The sequence below is a fragment of the Nomascus leucogenys genome, chromosome 17, assembly GCF_006542625.1.
Source record: "Nomascus leucogenys isolate Asia chromosome 17, Asia_NLE_v1, whole genome shotgun sequence".
NCBI lineage: Eukaryota > Metazoa > Chordata > Mammalia > Primates > Hylobatidae > Nomascus > Nomascus leucogenys.
Genome location: NC_044397.1, coordinates 93,769,927 through 93,793,911, shown reverse-complemented (window position 1 = coordinate 93,793,911; position 23,985 = coordinate 93,769,927). Strand labels below are relative to the sequence as shown.

At 54.4% G+C, this 23,985-nt stretch overlaps 1 protein-coding gene across 1 annotated transcript in view; it reads right to left on the bottom strand.

Annotated features, from left to right (window-relative positions):
• BTBD2 (BTB domain containing 2) overlaps positions 1–16,594 on the bottom strand; it is a 31,523-nt gene extending 14,929 nt beyond the window's left edge. The window contains exon 1 of the mRNA XM_030795916.1: positions 16,192–16,594. Coding sequence (XP_030651776.1) covers positions 16,192–16,589 — 398 coding nt within the window. The 5' untranslated portion in view covers positions 16,590–16,594. The remainder of the gene's footprint in view (positions 1–16,191) is intronic.
• Between the last annotated feature and the right edge of the window lie 7,391 nt (positions 16,595–23,985).

Below are 23,985 nucleotides of genomic sequence, written 5' to 3'. Positions count from 1 at the left end.
TGGCATGAACCTGGGAGGCGGAGCTTGCAGTGAGCCGAGATCATGCCACTGCACTCCAGCCTGGGCGACAGAGCGAGAGACTCCGTCTCAAAAAAAAAAAAAAAAAGAAAAAAGTAAAAGAAAATTAGCCAGGCATGGTGGTGAGCAACTGCAATCCTAGCTACTCAGGAGGCTGAGGCAGGAGAATCGCTTGAACCTGGGAGGTGGAGGTTGCAGTGAGCAGAGCTCACGCCACTGCACTCCTGCTTGGGTGACAGAGCAAGACTTCATCTCAAAAAAAAAAAAGAAAAAGAAACAGAGTGGGCGGCTGCATGGAGACGGAAGCAGGGACTGGAGCGATGCCGCCACAGATCAAGGACGTCTGGAGTCCCCAGAAGCTGGGTGGGGCAGGAGGATCCTCCCTTGAGCCTCCAGAGGGAGCGCCACCCTGGGACGCCTTGATCCATGGTCCTGGGCTCTGGGACTGGCAGAGGATGAACCCACTGAGTTTGACTCCCCAGTGTGTGGGCATTGGGACTGCTGCCCGCCCGTCTGCCCTCCTGGCCATGTCCTCAGGGGCCCAGGCCTCAGGGCCCTGCACCACCATCACCTACAGCCGGTGCCCCAGGACAAACGCTTCCCTCCCACGTGATGTTCCAGAAATAGGGTACCTGTGCGTGGGACTTCTCTTTCTTGATTTAAAAACGCATCTTGGTCTCCTGTGGGGAAAACCTTTGAGGAGGGTTCAAAAGCAGAAAGCAGGAGGCACTGAAGTGGGCCCAGCGTGGGCCATCCATGCACAGTTTGGAACCAGGGAGCCCCTCTGACATGGGCGGGTCCCCAGGCAGCTCTGCCGGTCTCCAAGGCAGGGGCACCTCCAACACCAAGCTCCTCCCTGGAGACACCCTCATGGGCCTTCAGGATCCGACCCCTGGACACCGCTACTGCCTCCTCTGCCCACCATGGGTCCCCAGCCCCACTCCCGGCCATTCCCCACTTCATGTATCCATAACCCCTTCCCCTTCCAAACAAATAGAGAACACACGGCCACAGAAAGACACATCCACAATTGCTCACAGCAGCACGATTCCCACCTCCGAATGGGGGAAACAACCAGTGTCCGTTGACAGACACGGCGCGACCACCCACGCGCCAGAACATGACCCAGCCGCAAACAGGAATGAGGCTCTGATGCACGACCCGGCACAGATGCACCTTGAGGATGTCACACTCTATGAGAGACGCCAGGCACAGAAGTACAAATCCTGTGTGATCCACTCCTAGGAGGTCCCCAGAGTCCTCAGATTCAGACAGAAAGTACGATGGGGGACAGGCACAGTGACTCACGCCTGTCATCGCAGCACTTTAGGAGGCTGAGGCGGGCAGCCCACCTAAGATCAGGAGTTCGAGACCAGCCTGGCCAACATGGTGAAACCCTGTCTCTATGAAAAATACAAAAATTAGCCAGGTGTGGTGGTGGACACCTGTAGTCCCAGCTACTCAGGAGGCTGAGGCAGGAGAATCACTTAGAACCCAGGAGGTGTCGGGCATGGTGGCTCATACCTGTAATCCCAGCACTTTGGGAGGCCGAGGCAGGCAGATCACGAGGTCAGGAGATCGAGACCATCCCGGCTAACACAGTGAAACCCCGTCTCTACTAAAAATACAAAATATTAGCCGGGTGTGGTGGCACCTGTAATCCCAGATACTCAGGAGGCTGAGGCAGGAGAATTGCTTTAACCCTGGAGGCGGAGGTCGCAGTGAGCTGAGATCGTGCCACTGCACTGCAGCCTGGGCTATAAGACTGAGACTCCATCTCAAAAAAAAGAAAAAATAAATTAAAAAAAAAAAACCAGGAGGCAGAGGTGGCAGTGAGCCGAGATCTGCACTCAAGCCTGGACAGCAAGAGTGCAACTCCATCTCAAAAAGAAAAGAAAACAGGTTAAAACCGAAAGAACTGTAGGTGCACAAAGGGCCAATGATTCCGTGATTTAACCTACACAACGGAACCTCCATGAAGAGCCCTAAACCACAGAGCTGAGCTTCCAAGCTGGTGACTTTGTCCACGTGCCACGAGGGTGGCCATCCCGAGCCCACAGGACACAGGTGCAGGTGCTCTGACACCCTCTGGGCATGGGAACCTCTTCATCTGGCTGCAGGATGTCCTTGTTGTTGTTTTTGTTTTTTGAGACGGAGTCTCGCTCTGCTGCCCAGACTGGAGTGCAGTGGCACAATCTTGGCTCACTGCAACCTCTGCCTCCCGAGTTCCAGTGAATCTCCTGCCTCAGCCTCCCGAGTAGCTGCGATTACAGGCATAGCACCACCATGCCTGGCTAATTTGTGTATCTTTTAGTAGAGACGGGGTTTCACCATGTTGGCCAGGGTGGTCTCGAACTCCTGACGTCAGATGATCCGCCCGCCTCTGCCTCCCAAAGTGCTGGGATTACAGGTGTGAGCTACCACGCCTGGAAGAGATGTCCTTTATTAAATCTTTCATTTATTTTTATTTCATTTTTATTTTTAGTTTTTACAGGTGTGGTCTCACTCTGTCACCCAGGATGGAGTGCAGTGGCACAATCATAGCTCACAGCAGCCTCAACCTCCTGGGCTCAAGCAATTCTCCCACCTCAGCCTCCCAGTAGCTGGGAACACACACACACAAGCCACAATGCCCAGCTAACTGTTAAATGTTTTGTACAGACGGGGTCTTGCTATGTTGCCCAGGCTGGTCTCAAATGCCTGGGCTCAAGCGATCCTCCCAGTTCAGCTGCCCAAAGCGCTGTGATTACAGGCAAACTGGTAACTGTATTTCTCGAAGTTCTGTGGGCTGTTATGGCTAACCATCAACCTCAAGGACGGAGATGTGGGACTCCTGATTTTAGTCAGAGAGAAGTGTGGGTCACCTGGGGACTCGCCCTTGCAACAGGCATCTGACGTGGGTGGCACGGGGCTCAGCTGACCACCTGTGGGGTCTGCGCTCACTCTGGATGGTGGGTGTGAGGGTTGAGTTAAATTGTAGGATGCCGCCGGGCACGGGGGCTCACGCCTGTAATCCCAGCGCTTTGGGAGGCCGAGGTGGGCGGATCACGAGGTCAGGAGATCGAGACCATCCTGGCTAACATGGTGAAACCCCATCTCTACTAAAAATACCAAAAAAAAAAAAAAAAAAAATTAGTCAGGTGTGGTGGCGGGCGCCTGTAGTCCCAGCTACTCGGGAGGCTGAGGCGGGAGAATGGTGTGAACCCGGGAGGCAGAGCTTGCAGTGAGCCAAGATTGCGTCACGGCACTCCAGCCTGGGCGACAGAGCGAGACTCTGTCTCAAAAAAAAAAAAAAGAAAAAAAAATTGTAGTATGCCCAGTTTGTATCCACAAGATGAGGAATTACTTGCTGTGGAAAACCCACACACGGTGCCAGAACTCCTGTAAGGAGTAAAAACAGATTTTCCTTTATATCTAAACAGAAACCATGAGAGCTGGAGTGGCCACGTCAACATCAAGACGCCACTTTGGGAGGCCAAGACAGGAGGATCGTTTTAGCCCAAGAGCTGAAGATCAGCCTGAGCAATGTAGCAAGACTCTGCCTTGCCTGTTTTTCTACAAAAAGTTTAAAAAATTAGCCGCACATAGGCCGGGTGCAGTGGCTCACCCCTGTAATCCCAGCACTTTGGGAGGCCGAGGCAGGCAGATCGCAAGGTCGGGAGTTCAAGACCAGCCTGGCCAACATGGTGAAACCCCGTCTCTGCTAGAAAAGTACAAAAATTAGCCAGGCATGGTGGCGTGCGCCTGTAATCCCAGCTACTCGGGAGGCTGAGGCAAGAGACTTGCTTGAACCCGGGAGGTGGAGGTTGCAGTCAGCCAAGATCGCATCATTGCACTTGAGCCTGGGCGACAGGGCAAGACTCCGTCTCAAACGAACAAACAAAAAAGGCCAGGCGCGGTGGCTCACACCTGTAATCCCAGCACTTTGGGAGGGCAATCACGAGGTTGGGAGTTCAAGACCAGCCTGACCAACACAGAGAAATCCCGTCTCTACTAAAAATACAAAATTAGCCGGCTGTGGTGATGCATGCCTGTAATCCCAGCTTCTCAGGAGGCTGAGGCAGGAGAAGAATCGCTTGAACCCGGGAGGCGGAGGTTGTGGTGAGCCGAGATCACGTCATTGCACTCCAGCCTGGGTAACAAAAACAAAACTCTGTCAAAGAAAAAAAAAAAAAAGAAAGAGACAAAGAAAGAGAAAGAAAAGAAGAAAGAAAAGAAAAAGGAATCTCTGGACCCCAAAATCTATGCCAAAAGGAAAAATCAAGCTGGAACCGCTTAGGGCAAACCAGCCTTCTGTTCTATTCTTTAAAAAGACAGCTACTAAGATAAAAAAGCTACATACCTCCCTCCCAATCTGTCCACAAGGAAATTCCTTGCACACAGAGGACAGAGAGAACTCAGCCATCCCTCTGCTCACTGAGATAAATGGGTATCTGATTGCTGCCTTTGGAAAGGCTCATCAGAAACTCAATGCAATGGTCTGTTTCTTACCTATGACCTGGAAGCCCCTCCCTGCTAAGTTTCCCCCCTTTCTGGACTGAACCAATGTTCATTTTACATATATTGATTGATGTCTCATGTCCCCCTAACGTGTAGAAAACCAACCCGTGCCCCGATCACCTTGGGAACATACCATCAGGACCTCCTGAGGCTGTGTCATGGGCACGCGTCCTTAATGTTGGCAAAATAAACTTTTTTTTTTTTTTTTGAGACGGAGTTTCACCCTTGTTGCCCAGGCTGGAGTGCAATGGCGTGATCTCAGCTCACCACAAAATCTACCTCCCAGGTGCAAGCAATTCTCCTGCCTCAGCCTCCCGAGTAGCTGGGATTACCGGCATGCATCACCACGTCCGGCTAATTTTGCATTTTTAGTAGAGACGGGGTTTCTCCATGTTGTTCAGGCTGGTCTCAAACTCCCGACCTCAGGTGATCCACCCGCCTTGGCCTCCCGAAGTGCTGGGATTACAGGTGTGAGCCACCGCGCCCGGCCAGGCAAAATAAACTTTCGAAATTGACTGAGACCTGTCTCGGATATTTAGGGTTGACATAACAAACCTTCATATATACCCACTGAATCTAAAATAAAATCAGGCCAGGAGTGGTGGCTCATGCCTATAATCCCAGGACTTTGGGAGGCTGAGGCAGGAGGATCACTTGAGCCCGGGAGTTTGAGACCAGCCTCAGCAACAACAGAAAGACCTCATCTCCACAAAAAAATTTTTATTTTTATTTTTTGAGATGGAGTCTTGCTCTGTCGCCCAGGCTGGAGTGCAGTGGTGCCATCTCGGTTCACTGCAACCCCTCTCTCCCAAGTTCAAGCAATTCTCCTGCCTCAGCCTCCCAAGTAGCTGGGACTACAGGCGCCCACCACCACGCCTGGCTAATTTTTTTGTATTTTTAGTAGAGGTGGGGTTTCACCGTGTTAGCCAGGATTGTCTCAATCTCCTGACCTCATGATCCGCCCGCCTCAGCCTCCCAAAGTGCTGGGATTACAGGCGTGAGCCACTGCGCCCGGCCAGGAATTCTTCTGACTGCCAAATTCCATGGAATCTGTGAACCGCGGTTTGTTTCTGCACTCACTGGCTAGTCTGCGGGTTTTCCGGTTTTGAGCTACTGTGAATCATGCCGCTCTGAGCATTCATGCACAAGGCTGTGTGAGGCCATAGATTCTCCTTCTCTTGGATAAATGCCTCGGAGTGGAATGACCCTGACGTTTAACATTTTCTTTTTTGAGACAGGGTCTCACTCTGTCACCCAGGCTGGAGTGCAGTGCTATGATCACAGCTCACTGCAGCCTTGACTTCCTGGGCTCAAGTGATCCTCCCACCTTAGCCTCCTGAGTACCTGGGACTAGGGGCGTGCACCACCATGCCTGGCTAATTTTTAAAATTATTTTTTAGCCAGGCGCAGTGGCTCATACCTGTAATCCCAGCACTTTGGGAGGCCAAGGCGGGCGGATCACCTGAGGTCAGGAGTTCGAGACCAGCCTGACCAATATGATGAAACCCCATCTCTACTAAAAATACAAAACTTAGTCAGGTGTGGTGGCCGGAGCCTACAATCCCAGCTACTCAGGAGGCTGAGACAGGAGAATTGCTTGAACCCAGGAGGCAGAGGCTGCAGTGAGCCAAGATCACACCACTGCACTCCAGCCTGGGAATAAGAGCGAAACACCGTCTAAATATATATATATATATATATATATATATATATATATATATATATATATATTCTTTAGCAGGGAGCAGTGGCTCACGCCTGTAATCCCAGTGCTTTGGGAGGCCAAGTTGGGTGGATCACCCTAAACCCACAAGTTCAAGACCAGCCTGGGCAACATAGCAAGACCCCATCTCTACTAAACAGAAAAAAATTAGCCGAGCATGGTGGTGCATGTCTGTAGTCCCAGCTACTTGGGAGGCTAAGGTGGGAGGACTGTTTGAGCCCAGGAGCTGGAGGCTGCAGTGAGCCATGATCGAGCCACTGAACTCCAGTGTGGGTGACAGAGTGAGATCCTGTCTCTAAAAAAAAAATTTTTTTTTATTTTAAAAAAGTCCAACAGTCCAAGGGGTCAATACTAGCCACACATGGCTATTTAAATCTAAATCCAAATTCAGCTGAATTCAACATTCAACTGCTCGGTCACGCTGTCCACATTTGTAGTCGGTACTGGCCACACTGAGTGCCTAGTATTGGACAGCACAGATGCAAACCATCCTGGTTACTACAGGATACTCTACCGCAGAGCACAAGACCACAGAACCCACAGAAAAACTGTTAAACCTAATAAGGCTTCAGGAAGAAACAGTCCAAACCAGATAAAAGTAAACATGCCAGCTATTTGGGAGGCTGAGGCAGGAGAATCACTTGAACCCGGGAGGCGGAGCTTGCAGTGAGCTGATACTGCGCCACTGCACTCCAGCCTGGTGACAGAGCGAGACTCCGTCTCAAAAAAAAAAAAAAAAAAAAAGTAAACATGCAAAAATCTAAAATCTACAGCTTTCAGACCAGCCGCGGTAGCTCACACCTGATATCCCAGCACTTTGGGAGACTGACGTGGGTAGATCACGAGGTCAGGAGTTCGAGCCCAGCTTGGCCAACATAGTGAAACCCCATCTCTACTGAAAATACAAAAAATTAGCCTGGTGTGCCGGCAGGCTCCTGTAATCTCAGCTACTCAGGAGGCTGAAGCAAGAAAATCACTTGAACCCAGGAGCCGGAGGTTGCAGTGAGCCGAGATCGTACCATTGAGCTGTAAAACAACTAAATCAGGCCGGGCGTGATGGTTCACGCCTGTAATCTGGGCACTTTGGGAGGCCAAGGTGGGCAGATCACCTGAGGTCAGGAGTTGGAGACCAGCCTCAACATGGAGAAACCACATCTCTACTAAAAATACAAAATTAGCCAGGCATGGTGGTGCATGCCTGCAATCCCAGCTACTTGGGAGGCTGAGGCAGGAGAATTGCTTGAATCTGGGAGGCGGAGGTTGCAGTGAGCCCAGATTGCACCATTGTACTCCAGCCTGGGTAACAAGAGTGAAACTCCATCTCAAAAACAAACAAACAAAACACCCAAATCAAAACCTTAACAATAAACGTACAAGAACTGTATTAGAAAAATCACCCAACTTTATGTCCTTAGAAAGACCAATCTCCTCGATAAATTAATTTATCACTTCATGAACTGATTCTCAAGATCATCAGGCACTATTAGGCCAGGGCTGGCAAACTATGGCCCTTAGAGGGAATCTGACCCACCACTTGTTTTTGCAAATAAAGTTTTGTTTTTTTTTTTCTGAGACAGAGTTTCACTCTTGTTGCCCAGGCTGGAGGGCAATGGCACTATCTCAGCTCACTGAAACCTCCTCCTCCCAGATTGAAGCGATTCTCCTGCCTCAGCCTCCTGAGTAACTAGGATTACAGGTGCCCACCGACATGCCCAGCTAATTTTTTTTATTTCTCATTTTTTTGAGACAGTCTCACTCTATTGCCCAGGCTGGAGTGCAGTAGCACAATCTCGGCTCACTGCAACCTCTGCTGCCCAGGTTCAAGCAATTCTCCTGCCTCAGCCTCCCAAGTAGCTGGGATGACAGGCGCCCGCCACCACGCCCGGCTGATTTTTGTATTTTTAGTAGAGACAGGGTTTCACCATCTTGGCCAGGCTGGTCTCAAACTCCTGACCTCATGATCCACCTGCCTCGGCCTCCCAAAGTGCCCAGATTACAGGCGTGAGCCACTGCACTCAGCCAATTTTTGTATTTTTAGTAGAGACGGAGTTATCACCATGTTGGCCAGGCTGGTCTTGAACTCCTGACCTGAGGTGATACTCCTGCCTCGGCCTCCCAAAGTGCCAGGATTACAGGTGTAAGCCCCCACACCTGGCCAATGAAGTTTTATTAGAACACAGCTATTCTTGCTCAGTTGCTTGTTGATTTATGGCTTTTTGTGCTGCTATGGCAGAATTAAGTAGTTGCAACTGAGACAGTATGGCCTGCCAAAAATATTTACTATCTGACCCTTCACATGAATTTGCTGGCACCTGTGTCTTTCATCTGTTTTGGTTTTGTTTTACACAGGCAAGGTCTCACTATGTTGCCCCACACTGGTACCAAACTCTTGGCTTCAAAAGATCTTCCCACCTTAGGCCAGGGGTGGTGGCTCACGCCTGTAATCCCAGTACTTTGGGAGGCCAAGGATAGCCTGAGGTCAGGAGTTCGAGACCAGCCTGGCCAACATGGCGAAACCCCGTCTCTAAAAATACAAAAATTAGCCGGGTGTGGTGGTGCACGCCTGTAATCCCAGCTACTCGGGAGGCTGAGGCAGGAGAATTGCTGGAACCCAGGAGGCAGAGCTTTGCAGTGAGCCAAGATCGTGCCACTGCACTCCAGCCTGGGCAACAGAGTGAGACTCTGTCTCAAAAAATAACAATAATAAAATAAAACACAGAATATAAGTTCCATGAGGAAGGAGATGTTTTTCTGTCATATTCACCTCCTGTAGCCAGGACTGTATTTCAGTGAGTATCTGTAGGGTGGACAGATGGGTGGATGTGGGTGACGGATTCTAGAAGAGTAAATGTGTCAGACCAGCTGAGAAAGTCTTTTTTTTGTTGTTGTTGAGACAGAATTTTACTCTTTTTGCCCAGGCTGGAGCGCAGTGGTGCGATCTCAGCTCACTGCAACCTCCACCTCCCAGGTTCAAGCAATTCTCCTGCCTCAGCCTCCCAAGTAGCTGAGATACAGGCACCCGCCACCATGCGTGGTTAATTTTGTATTTTTAGTAGAGACAAGGTTTCACTATGTTGCCCAGACTGCTCTCAAACTCCTGACCTCAGGTGATCCGCCTGCCTCAGCCTCCCAAAGTGCTGGGATTACAGGGGTGAGCCACTGCACCTGGTTTTTTTTGTTTTGTTTTTAGGCAGAGTCTCGCTGTGTTGCCCAAGCTGGAGTGCAGTGGTGCGATCTCAGCTCGCCACAACCTCTGCCACCCAGGTTTAAGTGATTCTCCTGCCTCAGCCTCTCAAGTAGCAGGCGCACACCACCATGCCTGGGTAATTTTTGTATTTTTAATACAGACAGAGTTTCACTATGCTGGCCAAGCTGGTCTCGAACTCCTGACCTCAAGTGATCTGCCTGCCTCGGCCTCCCAAAGTGCTGGAATTACAGGCATGAGCCACTGTGCCTGGCTGTTTTTTTTTTTTTTTTTTTTTTTTTTTTTGAGATAGAGTCTCATTTTGTCGCCCAGGCTGGAGTGCAGTGGCACAATCTTGGCTCACTGCAACCTGCACCTCCTGGGTTCAAACGATTCTCCTGCCTCAGCCTCCCCAGTAGCTGGGACCACAGGCACACGCCACCCACCACGCCTGGCTCATTTTTGTGGTGTTTTTTTCCTTCTTTTTTGAGGCGGAGTCTCAGCCTGTTGCCCAGGCTGGAGTGCAGTGGCGCGATCTTGGCTCACTGCAAGCTCCGCCTCCCAGGTTCAAGCAATTCTCCTGCATCAGCCTCCCAAGTAGCTGGGATTACAGGTGCCCACCGCCACACCAGGCTAATTTTTTGTATTTTTAGTAGAGACGGGGTTTCACCATGTTGGCCAGGCTGGTCTCAAATTCCTGACCTCGTGATCTGCCTGACTCGGCTTCCCAAAGTGCTGGGATTACAGGCGTGAGCCACCGCACCCAGCCAGATTGTTCTACTTCTGGACCTCGCTACATTGCTGACAGTTCCATGATAGAGTGAATAAAGATACTTTAGGCTGGGCACGGTGGCGCACACCTGTAATCCCAGCACTTTGGGAGGCCGAGGTGGGTGGATCACCTGAGCTCAGGAGTTCACCATCACCCTGGGCAACATGACGGAAATACCGTCTCTACTAAAAATACAAAAATTAAGGCCGGACGCAGTGGCTCACGCCTGTAATCCCAGCACTTTAGGAGGCCAAGGTGGGTGGATCACGAGGCCAGGAGATCGAGACCATCCTGACTAACATGGTGAAACCTCATCTCTACTAAAAATACAAAAAAATTAGCCAGGCGTGGGTGGGCGGGCGCCTGGTAGTCCCAGCTACTCAGGCTGTAGTCCCAGCTACTCAGGAGGCTGAGGCACCAGAATCACTTGAATCCAGGAGGCATAGGTGGCAGTGAACCGAGATCTCGCCACTGCACTCAAGTCTGGGCAACAGGGCAAGAGTCAATCTCAAAAAAGAAAAAAAAAGGCCTGGCGTGGTGGCTCATGCCTGTAATCCTAGCACTTTGGTAAGCCGAGGCGGGTGGATCACAAGGTCAGGAGATCGAGACCATCCTGGCTAACATGGTGAAACCCTGTCTCTACTAAATGTACAAAAAAGTAGCCAGGTGTGATGGCAGGCGCCTGTAGTCCCAGCTACTCGGGAGGCTGAGGCAGGAGAATGGCATGAACCCAGGAGGCGGAGCTTGCAGTGAGCTGAGACCGCGCCACTGCACTCCAGCCTGGGCGACACATCGAGACTCCGTCTCAAAAAAAAAAAAAAAAAAAGGTATTTTAGATACTAACTTCACGGGACCGGCCAATGTGTACATCCACAAAAGTGCAACCCTGGAGATCTTCAGTCCTCCCCTCGAGCCCCACGAGAGAATCAGATGTTTCATTCCCACAGATCATTCAATGCACAATCACTGCATGTCCACTGTGTGCCAGGCTCCAGCGCGCTGAGACGGACGGGTGCTCATCCAGGACCGGGGAACAGCCCAGAAGCCGCGTGCAACCCCTGGCCTCCTCCCCAGCACAAATGCCGACCCCTGCGTTACGGTCCCAGACACTGGGGCCACCGCCAAGGCCTGCTCCCAGCCTCCTCTCTGCCATGTCTCAGTTCGCCCTGCACCCCAGCCAGGGACCACGCCCAAGCCCAGGCCACCTGCTCTCATCACAGCTGGCAAGGCCCGGCCCCTCTCTGCTCATCATCATCATCAGTAAACTCCAGACTTTATCCCAGCACCCCCAGTTCTTCCAGACATCCCCCCACCTTTTTTTTTTTTTTTTTGAGACAGAGTCTCGCCCTGTCACCGAGGCTGGAGTGCAGTGGCGCGATCTCGGCTCACTGCCATTTCTGCCTTCCGGATTCAAGCAATTCTCCTGCCTCAGCCTCCGAGTAGCTGGGATTACAGGTGTGTGCCACCGCGCCCAGCTTATTTGTGTATTTTTAGTAGAGACAGGGTTTTGCCATGATGGCCAGGCTGGTCTCGAACTCCTGATCTCAGGTGTCTGACCGCCTCGGCCTCCCAAAGTGCTGGGATAACAGGCGTGAGTCACTGCGCCCAGCCTCAGCTGCTGTTTTCTATCTGCTGTGTGGCCTGCGGCTGTCAGCAATGCATCGGGTCCGTTTGTTCCCACAGCCCCAGGACAGACGTGTCTGAGTGACCGTTTCAATCATGGAAACTGAGGCACAGGGCACTTGGGACACACTGCTCTGCGGACCTCTCAGCCCCGGGTGCTGCCAACGCATCCAGGCCAGTACTTGTCCCTCCTCAGCCTGTCCTGGCTTGTGATGCTCCAGCCAGAAATCTGGGGACCCCCGCCACAGCCTCCCACGCCCTCACCTGCCAAGCTGCCTCCTCTCCTGGCCACAGGAACTCGCTTCCTCCAAAGAGGACCTGCACCCTCTACCACTCATTTCTGCCGTCCCCACCGAGCCCCCCGCTGTCTCCTGCCTGGAGTCGGCAGCTGCTACTCCCCAGTCTCGCTCCTGGGCCCGTCCACGGCGCATTCCACCCTCAACGCGGATCTGGTCATGCTGGGCCACAGGGCCCCCCCTCCCTCCTCCTGCTCCGGCCTTGCCATGGCTTCTACCTGCCCAGCCCCTCTGGGCTCTGGGCCTTCCATCCCTGAGCCTGGGGCACTGCATTCTCCATCAACATCACTTGCTCAGGGGGTCAATCTGGACCAGATCAGTGCTCCCTGTCCATTTTCAGCCCTCCTGAAATGCTAAGGAAATAAGATGACCCCAGTTTTGAACTGCACGGGCCCACTCGCACATGAATTTTTTCAATAAAGGTTGCCCCGAGGGTGCCGGCCTCTCCTGCCTCCCCTTCCACCTCTGCCACCCCTGAGACAGACCCGCCCTCCTGCTCCTCCTCCTCCTCCTCAGCCCTCAATATGAACACAAGGACAGAGGCCTTCATGATGGTCACTTTCACTGTGTGAACAGCAAACAGGATTTCTCCTTTTTTTTTTTTTTTCCTTTTTTTTTGAGACAGAGTTTTGCTCTGTCGCCCAGGCTGGAGTGCAGTGGCGCAATCTCGGCTCACTGCAACCTCCGCCTCCCAGGTTCAAGTGATTCTCCTGCCTCAGCCTCCCGAGTAGCTGGGATTACAGTTGCACATCACCACACCCGGCTAATTTTTTGTATTTTTAGTAGAGACGGAGTTTCACCATGTTGGCCAGGATGGTCTCGAACTCCCGACCTCATGATTCGCCCGCCTCGGCCTCCCAAAGTGCTGGGATTACAGGCGTGAGCCACCGCGCCAGGCCTGTCCTTTATTTTTTTGAGATGGCATGTCACTGTGTCGCCTGGGCTGGAGTGCAGTGGCGCAATCTTGGTTCCCTGCAACCTCCACCTCCTGGGTTCACAAGATTTTCCTGCCTCAGCCTCCTGAGTAGCTGGGATTACAGGCGTGTGCCCCCTCGCCCAGCTAATTTTTGTATTTTTGTAGAGACAGGGTTTCACCGTGTTGACCAGGCTGGTCTCGATCTCCTAACCTCGTGATCTGCCCGCCTCGGCCTCCCAAAGTGCTGGGATTCCAGGCGTGAGCCCCTGCACCCGGCCCCTTAGACTTTTCTGGATATATTTTCTGGTCTCCAGCCTCCGTTATTGTGAGAACAGGAAGCAGGTGTGCATGGACCAAGTGTCCTCACAAGGCCTCCGGTCAGCGAGAAGCCATTCCTAGTTAAGTTTGTGGGAGTCAAAAGTTGTACTTGGATTTGAGCTGAGTGGGGGTCCACGCCCCTAACGCTGCATGTCGAGGGTCCGCTGTCCCAGGCCCGCCCACCTTACCTCGCTGCCATCTCCCGCTGGACCTCACTGCCCTCTCCTGAGCCCCCAGGGACAGACCCCTCACCTACTTTTCTCCAAGGGGTCCTTGTCCTGCCTCCATCCTCTTCACTTAGCAACCGAGCCAGCGGTCCCTCAAGTATAATTGCGTACATGACCCAAGGTCAGCCAGTGCCCAGGGGGCCCCACCTGCCCCTCAAACAGAAAGCCTGGGATTCTCCAACTGCACCTGCTGCTGGGTGAGTTCCAGCTGCATCCAACCTACCCCTCCCCAAAGAGCAGGAAGACCGCCCAGGTGGAGGGAGCAAACCCACCGCCCCTCACCCCAAGCTAGGAGAGGCCCAGCAGCTAAGGACGACAGAGACAGGACGGCGACAGGGACGGCACGAGCCGCAGGAGGCCCCGGAACCCTCCAGGGGAGGAACCTCTGCTAAGTACCGCCCAGGGCAGGACCCCACCAGAGGAGACCCAGCTGCCCATACACACCCAGGAGGAAGCCAGAACAGGTTAACAAAAGCACCCGAAGGTCAGAAGGTCAGCAGGACCCTCCTCCTCCAGGCCCCGCAGCAAGAAAACCCAGCCCCTGCCCCCCGACCAATGAGGGGCACGGTAAGAGGGACCGGGGAGTGGAGGGAACCTGGGGCCTGGGGCCAGTACCCGGCACACTGGCAAAGACAGATACTGGGCCAAACCCGCTTCTTTCCCAGAAAAGAGGCCTGGGGGCTGGGGAGGGAAGGACTCCGGAGCTGGGGGTCTCTGGGTTGGAAGGGCTCGGAGTCGAGAGTCTGGGCGGGGGTCTAGGGTGGTGGCCTGGTGGCAGGGGGTCATAGGATGGGGTGCAGGGGGTAGCAGGGCCCAGGGGAGGCAGCCTCCTGCAGAGTCCAGGGTCGGGAGCCTGGCAGCGGCGGAGCTGGAGGCGGGTGGTCACTGAAGTGGGAGGTGGCAGGGCCCAAGGGTCTCTGGCTGAGGTGGGGGTCCGGGACTGGAGGGGCTGTGGATGGTAGTCTATGATCTGGACTGCAGGGCGGGCAGGGGGTATCCCTGGAGGGGAACAGCATGGTTTGAAGGTCTCTGATCCAGATCATGCGCTGAGCCTGGGGGTCTCTGGTGGGGGTCAGTGGGTCTGGAGGCAGCGGGGAGGACGCAGGGAGCAAGGCCTAGGGGTCTTGGGGCACAGGGGTGCGGGTGGGAGTGGCAGGATGGTGGGGGAAGAGGGAGGGGTCTTGTGGGTCATGGGTGGGGATGGAGGAAATAGCAGGACCCCTGGAGGGAGGGGTCCTGGAGTTCAGGGGTCATAGGTTGGGGTTACGGACTGAGGTGGTGAGGACTGGGGATGGCGGGTGTCTCAGGTGCGAGTGGAGGAGTCGCACCATCCTGGGGTGCAGGGGTGACACACCTGAGTGTAGCGGGGTCCCAGGGGGCCCCGGGAGTAGAGAGTGGAAGGGCAGCGGGCAGCGGTGAAAGACCTGGGGAAGGAGGGGTCCTGGAGAGTCCCCGGGCACAGGGATGGAGGGGTCACCGGTAGGGGTCCCAGGGGGAGAGGGGAGGCAGGCAAGGGTGCAGGGCCTGGGGATGGAGGGGTCCTGAGGGTCCCCGGGTGCAGGGATGGAGGAGTGGGGCATGTGGGGTCATGGGTCCTATGGACAGTGGGCTGGGGTCCTGGGAATGGAGGAGATGGGGGTACACGTCCCAGGGTTGGAGGGTCACAGGAGTCCCAGGGGTGGCGGGTGGGGTGCAGGGCCAGAGCATGGAGGGGACCCAGGGATGCAGGCTGGGTGGGGTCCAGGGATGGAGGGGCCTGGGGTGCAGGCAGGGGTTCCAGCCGTAGGTGGAGGGGCCCAGGGATCTGGGGGCAGAGGTGTCTGGGGGCCTGGGGTGCAGGGAGGGGTGAGGTCCAGGGGTGGAGGGTCCTGGGGATGGAAGAATGGAGGGTCCTAGGGTGCAGGTTGGGGGTGGTGGGCCCTGAGGATGAAGTATCTGGGGTCCTGGGGTGCAGGCCCAGGCTGCAGGGGCCTGGGAGTGCAGGCAGGGGGTGGAGGGACCTAGGGTGCAGGCAGGGGATGGAGGGGCCTGAGGATGGGGTATTCAGGGTCCTGGGGTGCAGGCTGGGTGGGGTTCGAGGATGGAGCGGCCCAGGGACTCCAAGTGCAGGCCGAGTTGGAGGGTCCCAGGAACGGAGGGTACCGGAGTGCAGGCTGGGTGGGTCCAGGGACGGAGGAGAGCAGGGGTCCCAGGGGTACAGGGCCTGGGGTCTCGGGGAACAGGCTGGGGGTGCAAGCCAGGGGTGGAGGATCCGGAGGTCCTGGGGATGGAGGGGTGCAGAGGCCCAGAGTGCAGGCCTGGTGAGGTCTGGGAACAGAAAGGTGCAGGGGCAGGGACAGAGGGGTGCAGAGCCCAGGGAACTGGGTGGAGTCTGGCGATGGACGGATGCAGGCCCCGGGGTGCAGGCTGAGTTGGGTTCGGAGCCTGAGGATGCAGGGGTGCAGGGGTCCCGGGGACAGAGGGGTGCAGGGCCCGGGGATGGAGGGGTGCAGGAGTCCTGGGGCCAGAGGGGTGCAGGGGTCTCGGGGACAGAGGAGTGTAGGGCCTCAGGTGCAGGGCCCGGGCAGCAGGCTGGGTGGGTCGGGGCCAGGGCTGGCGGGGTCGGGGCGCCCACCTGTGCGCGGGGATGCGCTGCGAGCTGAGCCCCTTGCCCACCAGGAAGTGCACGTCGCACAGCACCTCGTTGTTGAAGAGGAAGGCGAAGCGCTCCTGCACGGTGGGCTTGCTGGCCTGCCAGTTGTACGCGGCCTCGCGCTGCAGCGCCGCCGCCCCCGGGCCCGCCGCCTCCTCCGCCCGCTCCGCGCCCGCGGCCTGCGCGTCTGTCCCGGGGCCCGGCGGGGCGGGCGGCGTCGGTCCGGGGGCGGCGGCGGCGGCGGCGGCGGCGGCGGCCGCGTTGCCGGGGGCCGGGGTGGCGGCGGCGTTGGCGCTGGGCCCGGGACTGCCCCCCGCGCCCGGGCCGACCCCGACCCCCGGCGGGCACGACGCGCGCCCGCCGCTCCCACCCGCCGCCATTTTGTCGCTGCGGCGCGGGCGGGGGATGGGAGGAGGGACAGAGGGAGGGGAGGGGAGGGGAAGGGAGGAGGGAGGGAGGGGAGGAGGGAGGGAGGGAGGGGAAAGAAGGAGAGTAGGCGGAGGAGGGGAGGAGGGAGGGGGAGGAGAGAGGGGGAGGAGAGAGGGGAGGGGAAAGGAGGGGAGGAGGGAGGGGAGGGGAAGAGGGAAGGAGGGAGTGGAGGAGAGGGAGGGGAGGAGAGGGAGAGGAAAGGAGGGGAGGAGGGAAGGGAGGGGAGGAGGGAAGAGAGGGGAGGAGGGAAGGAGGGGAGGAGGGAAGGGAGGGAGGAGGGAGGGGAGGGGAAAGGAGGGGAGGAGGGAGGGGAGGGGAAGAGGGAAGGAGGGAGGGGAGGAGAGGGAGGGGAGAAGAGGGAGAGGAAAGGAGGGGAGGAGGGAGGGGAGAAGGGAGGGGAGAGGGGAGGTGAATGGGGGAGGGTGTTGCAGGGGAGGGGAGGGAAGAGTAGGCGGGGCCTGTAGAGGGGCGGGGCTGGTGGAAGACCTCTTGCTCCACTCCCTAAGCATCCTGACCTGAAGCCCAGACTCCAGACCGAGGTCCAGAATTTGGGGTCCAGGCCCCAGACTCCAGACCGGGGATCCTAAACCCTGGATCCTAAACCCTAGAGCACAGACCTCAGTCCAGGACCCCAGGCCTCAGACCTTGAATCCTAGATCCCAGACTCTGAACACCAGACTTCAGACCCCGGATTCCAGATCCCATACCTCAGACCCGAACCCCCAACCCAAAGACCAAGCGCAAACTCCAGACCCTAGACCCTAGACCCTGGACCCAGGTGGCGGGCCTGCTCCCTGGCGCAGGCTCCACTGTACAGAGACATAGCCTGAGGCCGGGAAGCTGCGGATGAGCGGGCGGGGTGCAGGCCACGTGCACTCACACTCAGCAGAGGCCTGGCACCCTCTCCAGGCCAGGTGTGGGGAGTGGTCAGTGTGGACGGAGCTGGGACTCCCCCAAAATGCTTACTACATACATAATGTCAAGGTAGACAAATGCCACAAAGATTGAGGAACCAGGTCGGGCACAGTGGCTCACCCCTGTAATCCCAACACTTCTGGAGGCCGAGGCGGGTGCATCACCTGAGGTGAAGAGCTCGAGACCAGCCTGGGCAACATGGCAAAACCCTATCTCTACAAAAAATACAAAAATTAGCCAGGCACGGTGGCTCACACCTGTAGTCCCAGCACTTTGGGAGGCAGAGGCGGGCGGATCACGAGGTCAGGAGATCGAGACCATCTTGGCCAACATGGTGAACCCCCATCTCTACTAAAAATACGAAAATTAGCCAGGCACGGTGGCTCATGCCTGTAATCCCAGCACTTTAGGAGGCTGAGGCGGATGGATCACAAGGTCAGGAGATCGAGACCATCCTGGCTAACACGGTGAAACCCTGTCTCTACTAAAAATACAAAAAATTAGCTGGGCGTGGTGGCAGGCGCCTGTAGTCCCAGCGACTCAGGAGGCTGAGGCAAGAGAATGGCGTGAACCCAGGAGGCGCAGCTTGCAGTGAGCCGAGATTGCCGAGATCGTGCCACTGCACTCCAGCCTGGGCGACAGAGCGAGACTCCGTCTCAAAAAAAAAAAAAAAAAAAACGAAAATTAGCCAGGCGTGGTGGCCGGTGCCTGTAATCCCAGCTACTTGGGAGGCTGAGGAAGGAGAATCACTTGAACCCGGGAGGTGGAGGTTGCAGTGAGCCAAGACGGGGCCATTGCACTCTAGCCTGAACAACAAGAACAAAACTCCGTCTCAAACAAACAAACAAAACAAAATAAAAAAACTAGACGTGGTGGTACACACCTGTTGTCCCAGCTACTCAGAAGGCTGAGACAGGAGAAGCATCACTTGAGCCTGGAAGGTTGAGCTTTTGATGAGCTATGATTCCACCACTGCACTCCAGCCTGGGCAACAGAGCAAGATCCTGTCTCGAAAAAAAACAAAGAAGAAAAACAAAACAGGGTATTAAAAAAACCCAAGTGATAATGCTATTTTCAATTCTCCAGGGTGGGTGGTTGAGGTAATTACAATTTTTTTTCTTTTCTCTTTTTCTTTTTAGAGTCTCCCTCTATTGCCCAGGCTGGAGTGCAGTGATGTGATCTTGGTTCACTGCAATCTTGGCCTCCTGGTTCAAGCAATTCTCCCACCTCAGCCTCCTGAGTAGCTGGGATTACAGGTACCCGCCACCATGCCTGGCTAAGGCTAATTTTTTTCTTTTTGAGACAGTCTTGCTTTATCGCCCAGGCTGGAGTGCAGTGGTGGGATCTTGGCTCACTGCAAGCTCCGCCTCCCAGATTCATGCCATTCTCCTGCCTCAGCCTCCCGAGTAGCTGGAACTACAGGTGCCTGCCACTACACCCGGCTAATTTTATATGTGTATATATATATATATATATATATATATATATTTTTTTTTTTTTTTTTTTTTTTTCTTTGAGACAGAGTCTCCCTCTGTCGCCCAGGCTGGAGTGCAGTGGCGCCATCTGGCTCACTGCAAGCTCTGCCTCCCGGATTCACGCCATTCTCCTGCCTCAGCCTCCCGAGTACCTGGGACTACAGGCGGCCGCCACCACACCTGGCTAATTCTTTGTATTTTTAGTAGAGACGGGGTTTCACCGTGTTAGCCAGGATGGTCTTGATCTCCTGACCTCGTGATCCGCCCGCCTCGGCCTCCCAAAGTGCTGGAATTATAGGCGTGAGCCACCGCATCCAGCCAGTTACAGTTGCTTTGAGTTATAATTTACAAGATCGTTATTTTTACTTTATTTTAGTATTACTTTTTTGAGGCAGAGTCTGGCTTTGTCTCCCAGGCTGGAGTACAGTGACACAATCTCGGCTCACTGCAACCTCGGCCTCTAGGGTTCAAATAAATCTCCTGGGCCGGGTGCGGTGGCTCACGCTTGTAATCCCAGCACTTTGGGTGGCCGAGGCGGGCGGATCACGAGGTCAGGAGATCGAGACCAAGGTGAAACCTCGCCTCTACTAAAAATACAAAAAAATTAGCCGGGCGTGGTGACGGGCGACTGTAGTCCCAGCTACTCGGAGAGGCTGAGGCAGGAGAATGGCGTGAACCCAGGAGGCGGAGCTTGCAGTGAGCCGAGATTGCGCCACTGCACTCCAGCCTGGGCGACAGAGGGAGACTCCGCCTCAAAAAAAAAAAAAAAAAATTCTCCTGCCTCAGGCTCCCGAGTAGCTGGGACTACAGGTACCTGCCACCACGTTGGGCTAATTTCTGTATTTTCAGTAGAGATGGGGTTTTGCCATGTTGGCCAGACTGGTCTCGAACTCCTGACCTTAAGTGATCCACCCACTTCGGCCTCCCAAAATACTGGGATTACAGGTATGAGCCACCACACCCAGCCAATTTTTACTTTAATTTTTAATTTTAATTTTTTTTTTTTTTTTTAATAAAGTCTCGCTCAGTTGCCCAGGCTGGAGCACAGCTGCAGGATCATGGCTCACTGTGGCCTTGAACTCCTGGGCTCAAGCAATCCTCCCCCTTGGATTCTCAAAATGCTGGGATTACAAGCATGAGCAACTGCACCCAGCATTTTCCTTCCTTCCTTCCTTCCTTCCTTCCTTCCTTCCTTCCTTCCTTCCTTCCCTCCCTCCCTCCCGCCCTCACTCTCTCGCTCTCTTTCTTCTTTTTTTTTTTTTTAAACAGAGTTTCCCTCTGTTGCCCAGGCTGGAGTGTAATGGTGTGACCTCAGCGCACTGCAACCTCCGCCTCCTGGGTTCAAGCGATTCTCTTCTCTTGCCCAGACTCTTGAGTAGCTGGGATTACAGCCATGCACCACCATGCCTGGCCAATGTTTTTTTTTTTTTTTTTGGAGACAGAGTTTTGCTCTTGTTGCCCAGGCTAGAGTGCAGTGGCACAATCTAGGCTCACCACAACCTCCGCCTCCCAGATTCAAGCGATTCTCCTGCCTCAGCCTCCTAAGTAGCTGGGATTACATGTGCCACCACGCCCAGCTAATATTGTATTTTTAGTAGAGATGGGGTGTCTCCATGTTGGTCAGGCTGGTCTCGAACTCCTGACCTCAGGTGATCCGCCTGCCTTGGCCTCCCCAAGTGCTGGGATTACAGGCGGGAGCCATCACAGCCGGCCTCTAAATGTCTACTTTCTTATCTCTCATCTCATACATTTGCAAAGTGACATCTTTCCAGCCAAATCCTAAAAAGGGCATCTGTGCAGTCCCTTCTAGATGAAGTTCCGGAACAGGCATACCTGCCATGGTGATGGAAATTAACAAAATGGTAGGTTGTCTGAGGAAAGGGTGAACTTTATGGAATGCTGAGATGTTCACAATTTTTTTTTTTTTTTTTTTTTTTTTTTTTTTTTGAGATGGAGTTCGGCCTCATTCTGCCGCCCAGGCCGGAGTGCAGTGGCACGATCTTGGCTCACTGCAAGCTCCGCCTCCCGGGTTCACGCCATTTTCCTGCCTCAGCCTCCTGAGTAGCTGGGACTACAGGCGCCCGCCACCACGCCCGGCTAATTTTTTTGTATTTTTAGTAGAGACGGAGTTTCACCGTGTTAGCCAGGATGGTCTCGATCTCCTGACCGCGTCATCTGCCCACCTCGGCCTCCTGAAGTGCTGGGATTACAGGCATGAGCCACCGTGCCCGGCCAATTTTTGTATTTTTAGTAGAGATGGGGGTTTCTCCATGTTGGCTAGGCTGGTTTCGAACTCCTGACTGCATGATCTGCCCACCTCGGCCTCCCAAAATACTGAGATTACAGGCGGGAGCCACCGCACCCAGCCCATGTGATTTTGAGAGGAGCATCTGCCTAAATTAAGCAAACTACACTTAAGATTTGTGCATTCGCTGTAGGTAAACCATACCTCTCCCTAGACCTAAACATATTACAGATGGAGATTATCTGTGAAGGCAGAAACATGAGTCCACCTCAGCCCCAGGGGTGGCAAGGGAAGCTTGTGGAGCCTTCTTGTCCTTTGTCACTGCTTTTTTTTTTTTTTTTTTTTTTTGCTGGCTATTGAGCCAACACCTGCCCCTGGCAGTGCGTTTTGAGCGTTTTTGAGTTTTTCCGCAGGTTTCTGGAACCAATCCCAGCCCTGTCTATACGGTGATGGCCTCTAGAGGGCGCTCGTCACCAAGCTGATTGCTGGATTTCCATTCATTTCTAGAGACGTGTGCAATTCACATAATAAAACTATCCTTGGCCAGGAGGGTGGGATGTCATTTTCTTCCCTCCCACGGCCCCCTTTCCTCTCCGCTGACTCCAGGACACTCAGGCTGGCTGGCTTTCTTTCTTTCCTTTCTGAGACAAAGTCTCACTCTATCTTCCAGGGCTGGACTGCAATGGTGCAGTCACAGCTCACTGCAGCCTCCACCTCCTGGGCTCAAGTGATCCTCCCGTCTCAGCCTCCTGAGTAGCTGGGACCACAGGCACGCACCACCATGCCTAATTTTTTTTTTTTTTAAGAGCCTCTCGAGGCCAGGCGCAGTGGCTCACGCCTGTAATCCCAGCACTTTGGGAGGCCGAGGCGGGCAGATCACGAGGTCAGGAGATCGAGACCATCCTGGCTAACACGGTGAAAACCCATCTCCACTAAAAATACAAAAAATTAGCCGGGCGTGATGGCGGGCGCCTGTAGTCCCAGCTACTCAGGAGGCTGAGGCAGGAGAATATTGAGAACTCGGGAGGCAGAGCTTGCAGTGAGCCGAGATCATGCCACTGCACTCCAGCCTAGGCAACAGAGCACGACTGTCTCAAAAAAAAAAAAAAAAAAAAGTCTCTCGCTCAGTTGCCCAGGCTGAAGTGCAGTGGTGTGGTCTCAGCTAACTGCAACCTCCGTCTCCTGGGTTCGAGCAATTCTCCTGCTTCAGCCTCCCAAGTAGCTGGGATTATGGGCGCCCACCACCACACCCGGCTAATTTTTGTATTTTTAGTAGAGACGGGGTTTCACCATCTTGGCCAGGCTGATCTTGAACTCCTGACCTCGTGATCCAGCCACCTCAGCCTCCCAAAGTGCTGGGATTACAGGCATGAGCCACCGCACCAGCCAACACTGGGACTTTCACTCCGGAATATTATGCACACCAGAAAGGCCTGATGTGGAAGAAAATATTTAAAGAGCTCACAAAAAATTTAGAGGGAGCAACTGAAGGAGATTAGAATATGCCATGTCAAAATATGCCACCTTAGGAGCTGGGCACAGTGGCTGGCGCCTGCAATCCCAGCATTTTGGGAGACTCAGGCAGGTGGATCACCTGAGGTCAGGAGTTTGAGACCAGCCTGGCCAACATGGTGAAACACCGTCTCTACTAAAAATAAAAAATTAAGGCCAGGCACGGTTGCTCACGCCTGTAATACCAGCACTTTGGGAGGCCGAGGCAAGCGGATCACGAGGTCAGGAGATCAAGACCATGTTGGCTAAGGCACTGAAACCCCATCTCTACTAAAAATACAAACAAAATTAGTTGGGCGTGGTGGCGGGCGCCTGTGGTCCCAGCTACTCAGGAGGCTGAGGCAGGAGAATGGCGTGAACCCGGGAGGCGGAGCTTGTAGTGAGCCGAGATCGCGTCACTGCACTCCAGCCTGGGTGACAGAGCGAGACTGTGTCTCAAAAAAAAAAAAAAAATTAGCTGGGCGTGGTAGCACGCACCTGTAATTCCAGTTACTCGAGAGGCCGAGCCAGCAGAATCGCTTGAACCTGGGAGGCAGAGGCTGCCGTGAGCCAAGATCACACCACTGCACCCCATCCTGGGTGAAAGAGGGAGGTTCTGTCTTATGAGATAAGAGAAGATAAGATGATGGGATAAGCCAAGCCTCAGGAGGAAATAAGGAAGAGACCTTTGGATTGAATTGTGGCCAGGACAGACAGTGTCTGTCTCACTGGGCTCTCCTTGCCCTTCAAGTGCTGGCCCCAAGTCCCCTTCTCTGCAAGCCCTGCCCACCAGCCCCTCTCCCTGGCTGCAGAGAAAAGCCAGTGGTGGCGGATGCCTGGGGACAGCCATGTCCTGGCCACCTGGCTCAGCCCAGGCTGGGGCAACCAGTGAGGCTCTTCCTTGTGGATTTCAGGCACTCTCATTGGCAATGAAGGGCTGTGTGCTTAGTTCCTTACAGCTGTGTCACCTGAACAGTTCTGCCCAGTGAGTTATGAACAGAAGGGGTGTGACTCTTCTAGCCTGTGGCATTTAATGGCCAGGGCAAGACCCTCCAGAGACCTGTCCTGTGTGCTCCATCGGAGATGGTAGCTGTCAGCCAGGAATGAGGAGATGGGGCAGAGCCACAGCCACCCAGCAACAGAGCTGGAAATCAACCTGTGCGTGGTTTATACTTCATTTCTTGTTGTAGTGGTAAATAAAATACACATAATGTAAAATTT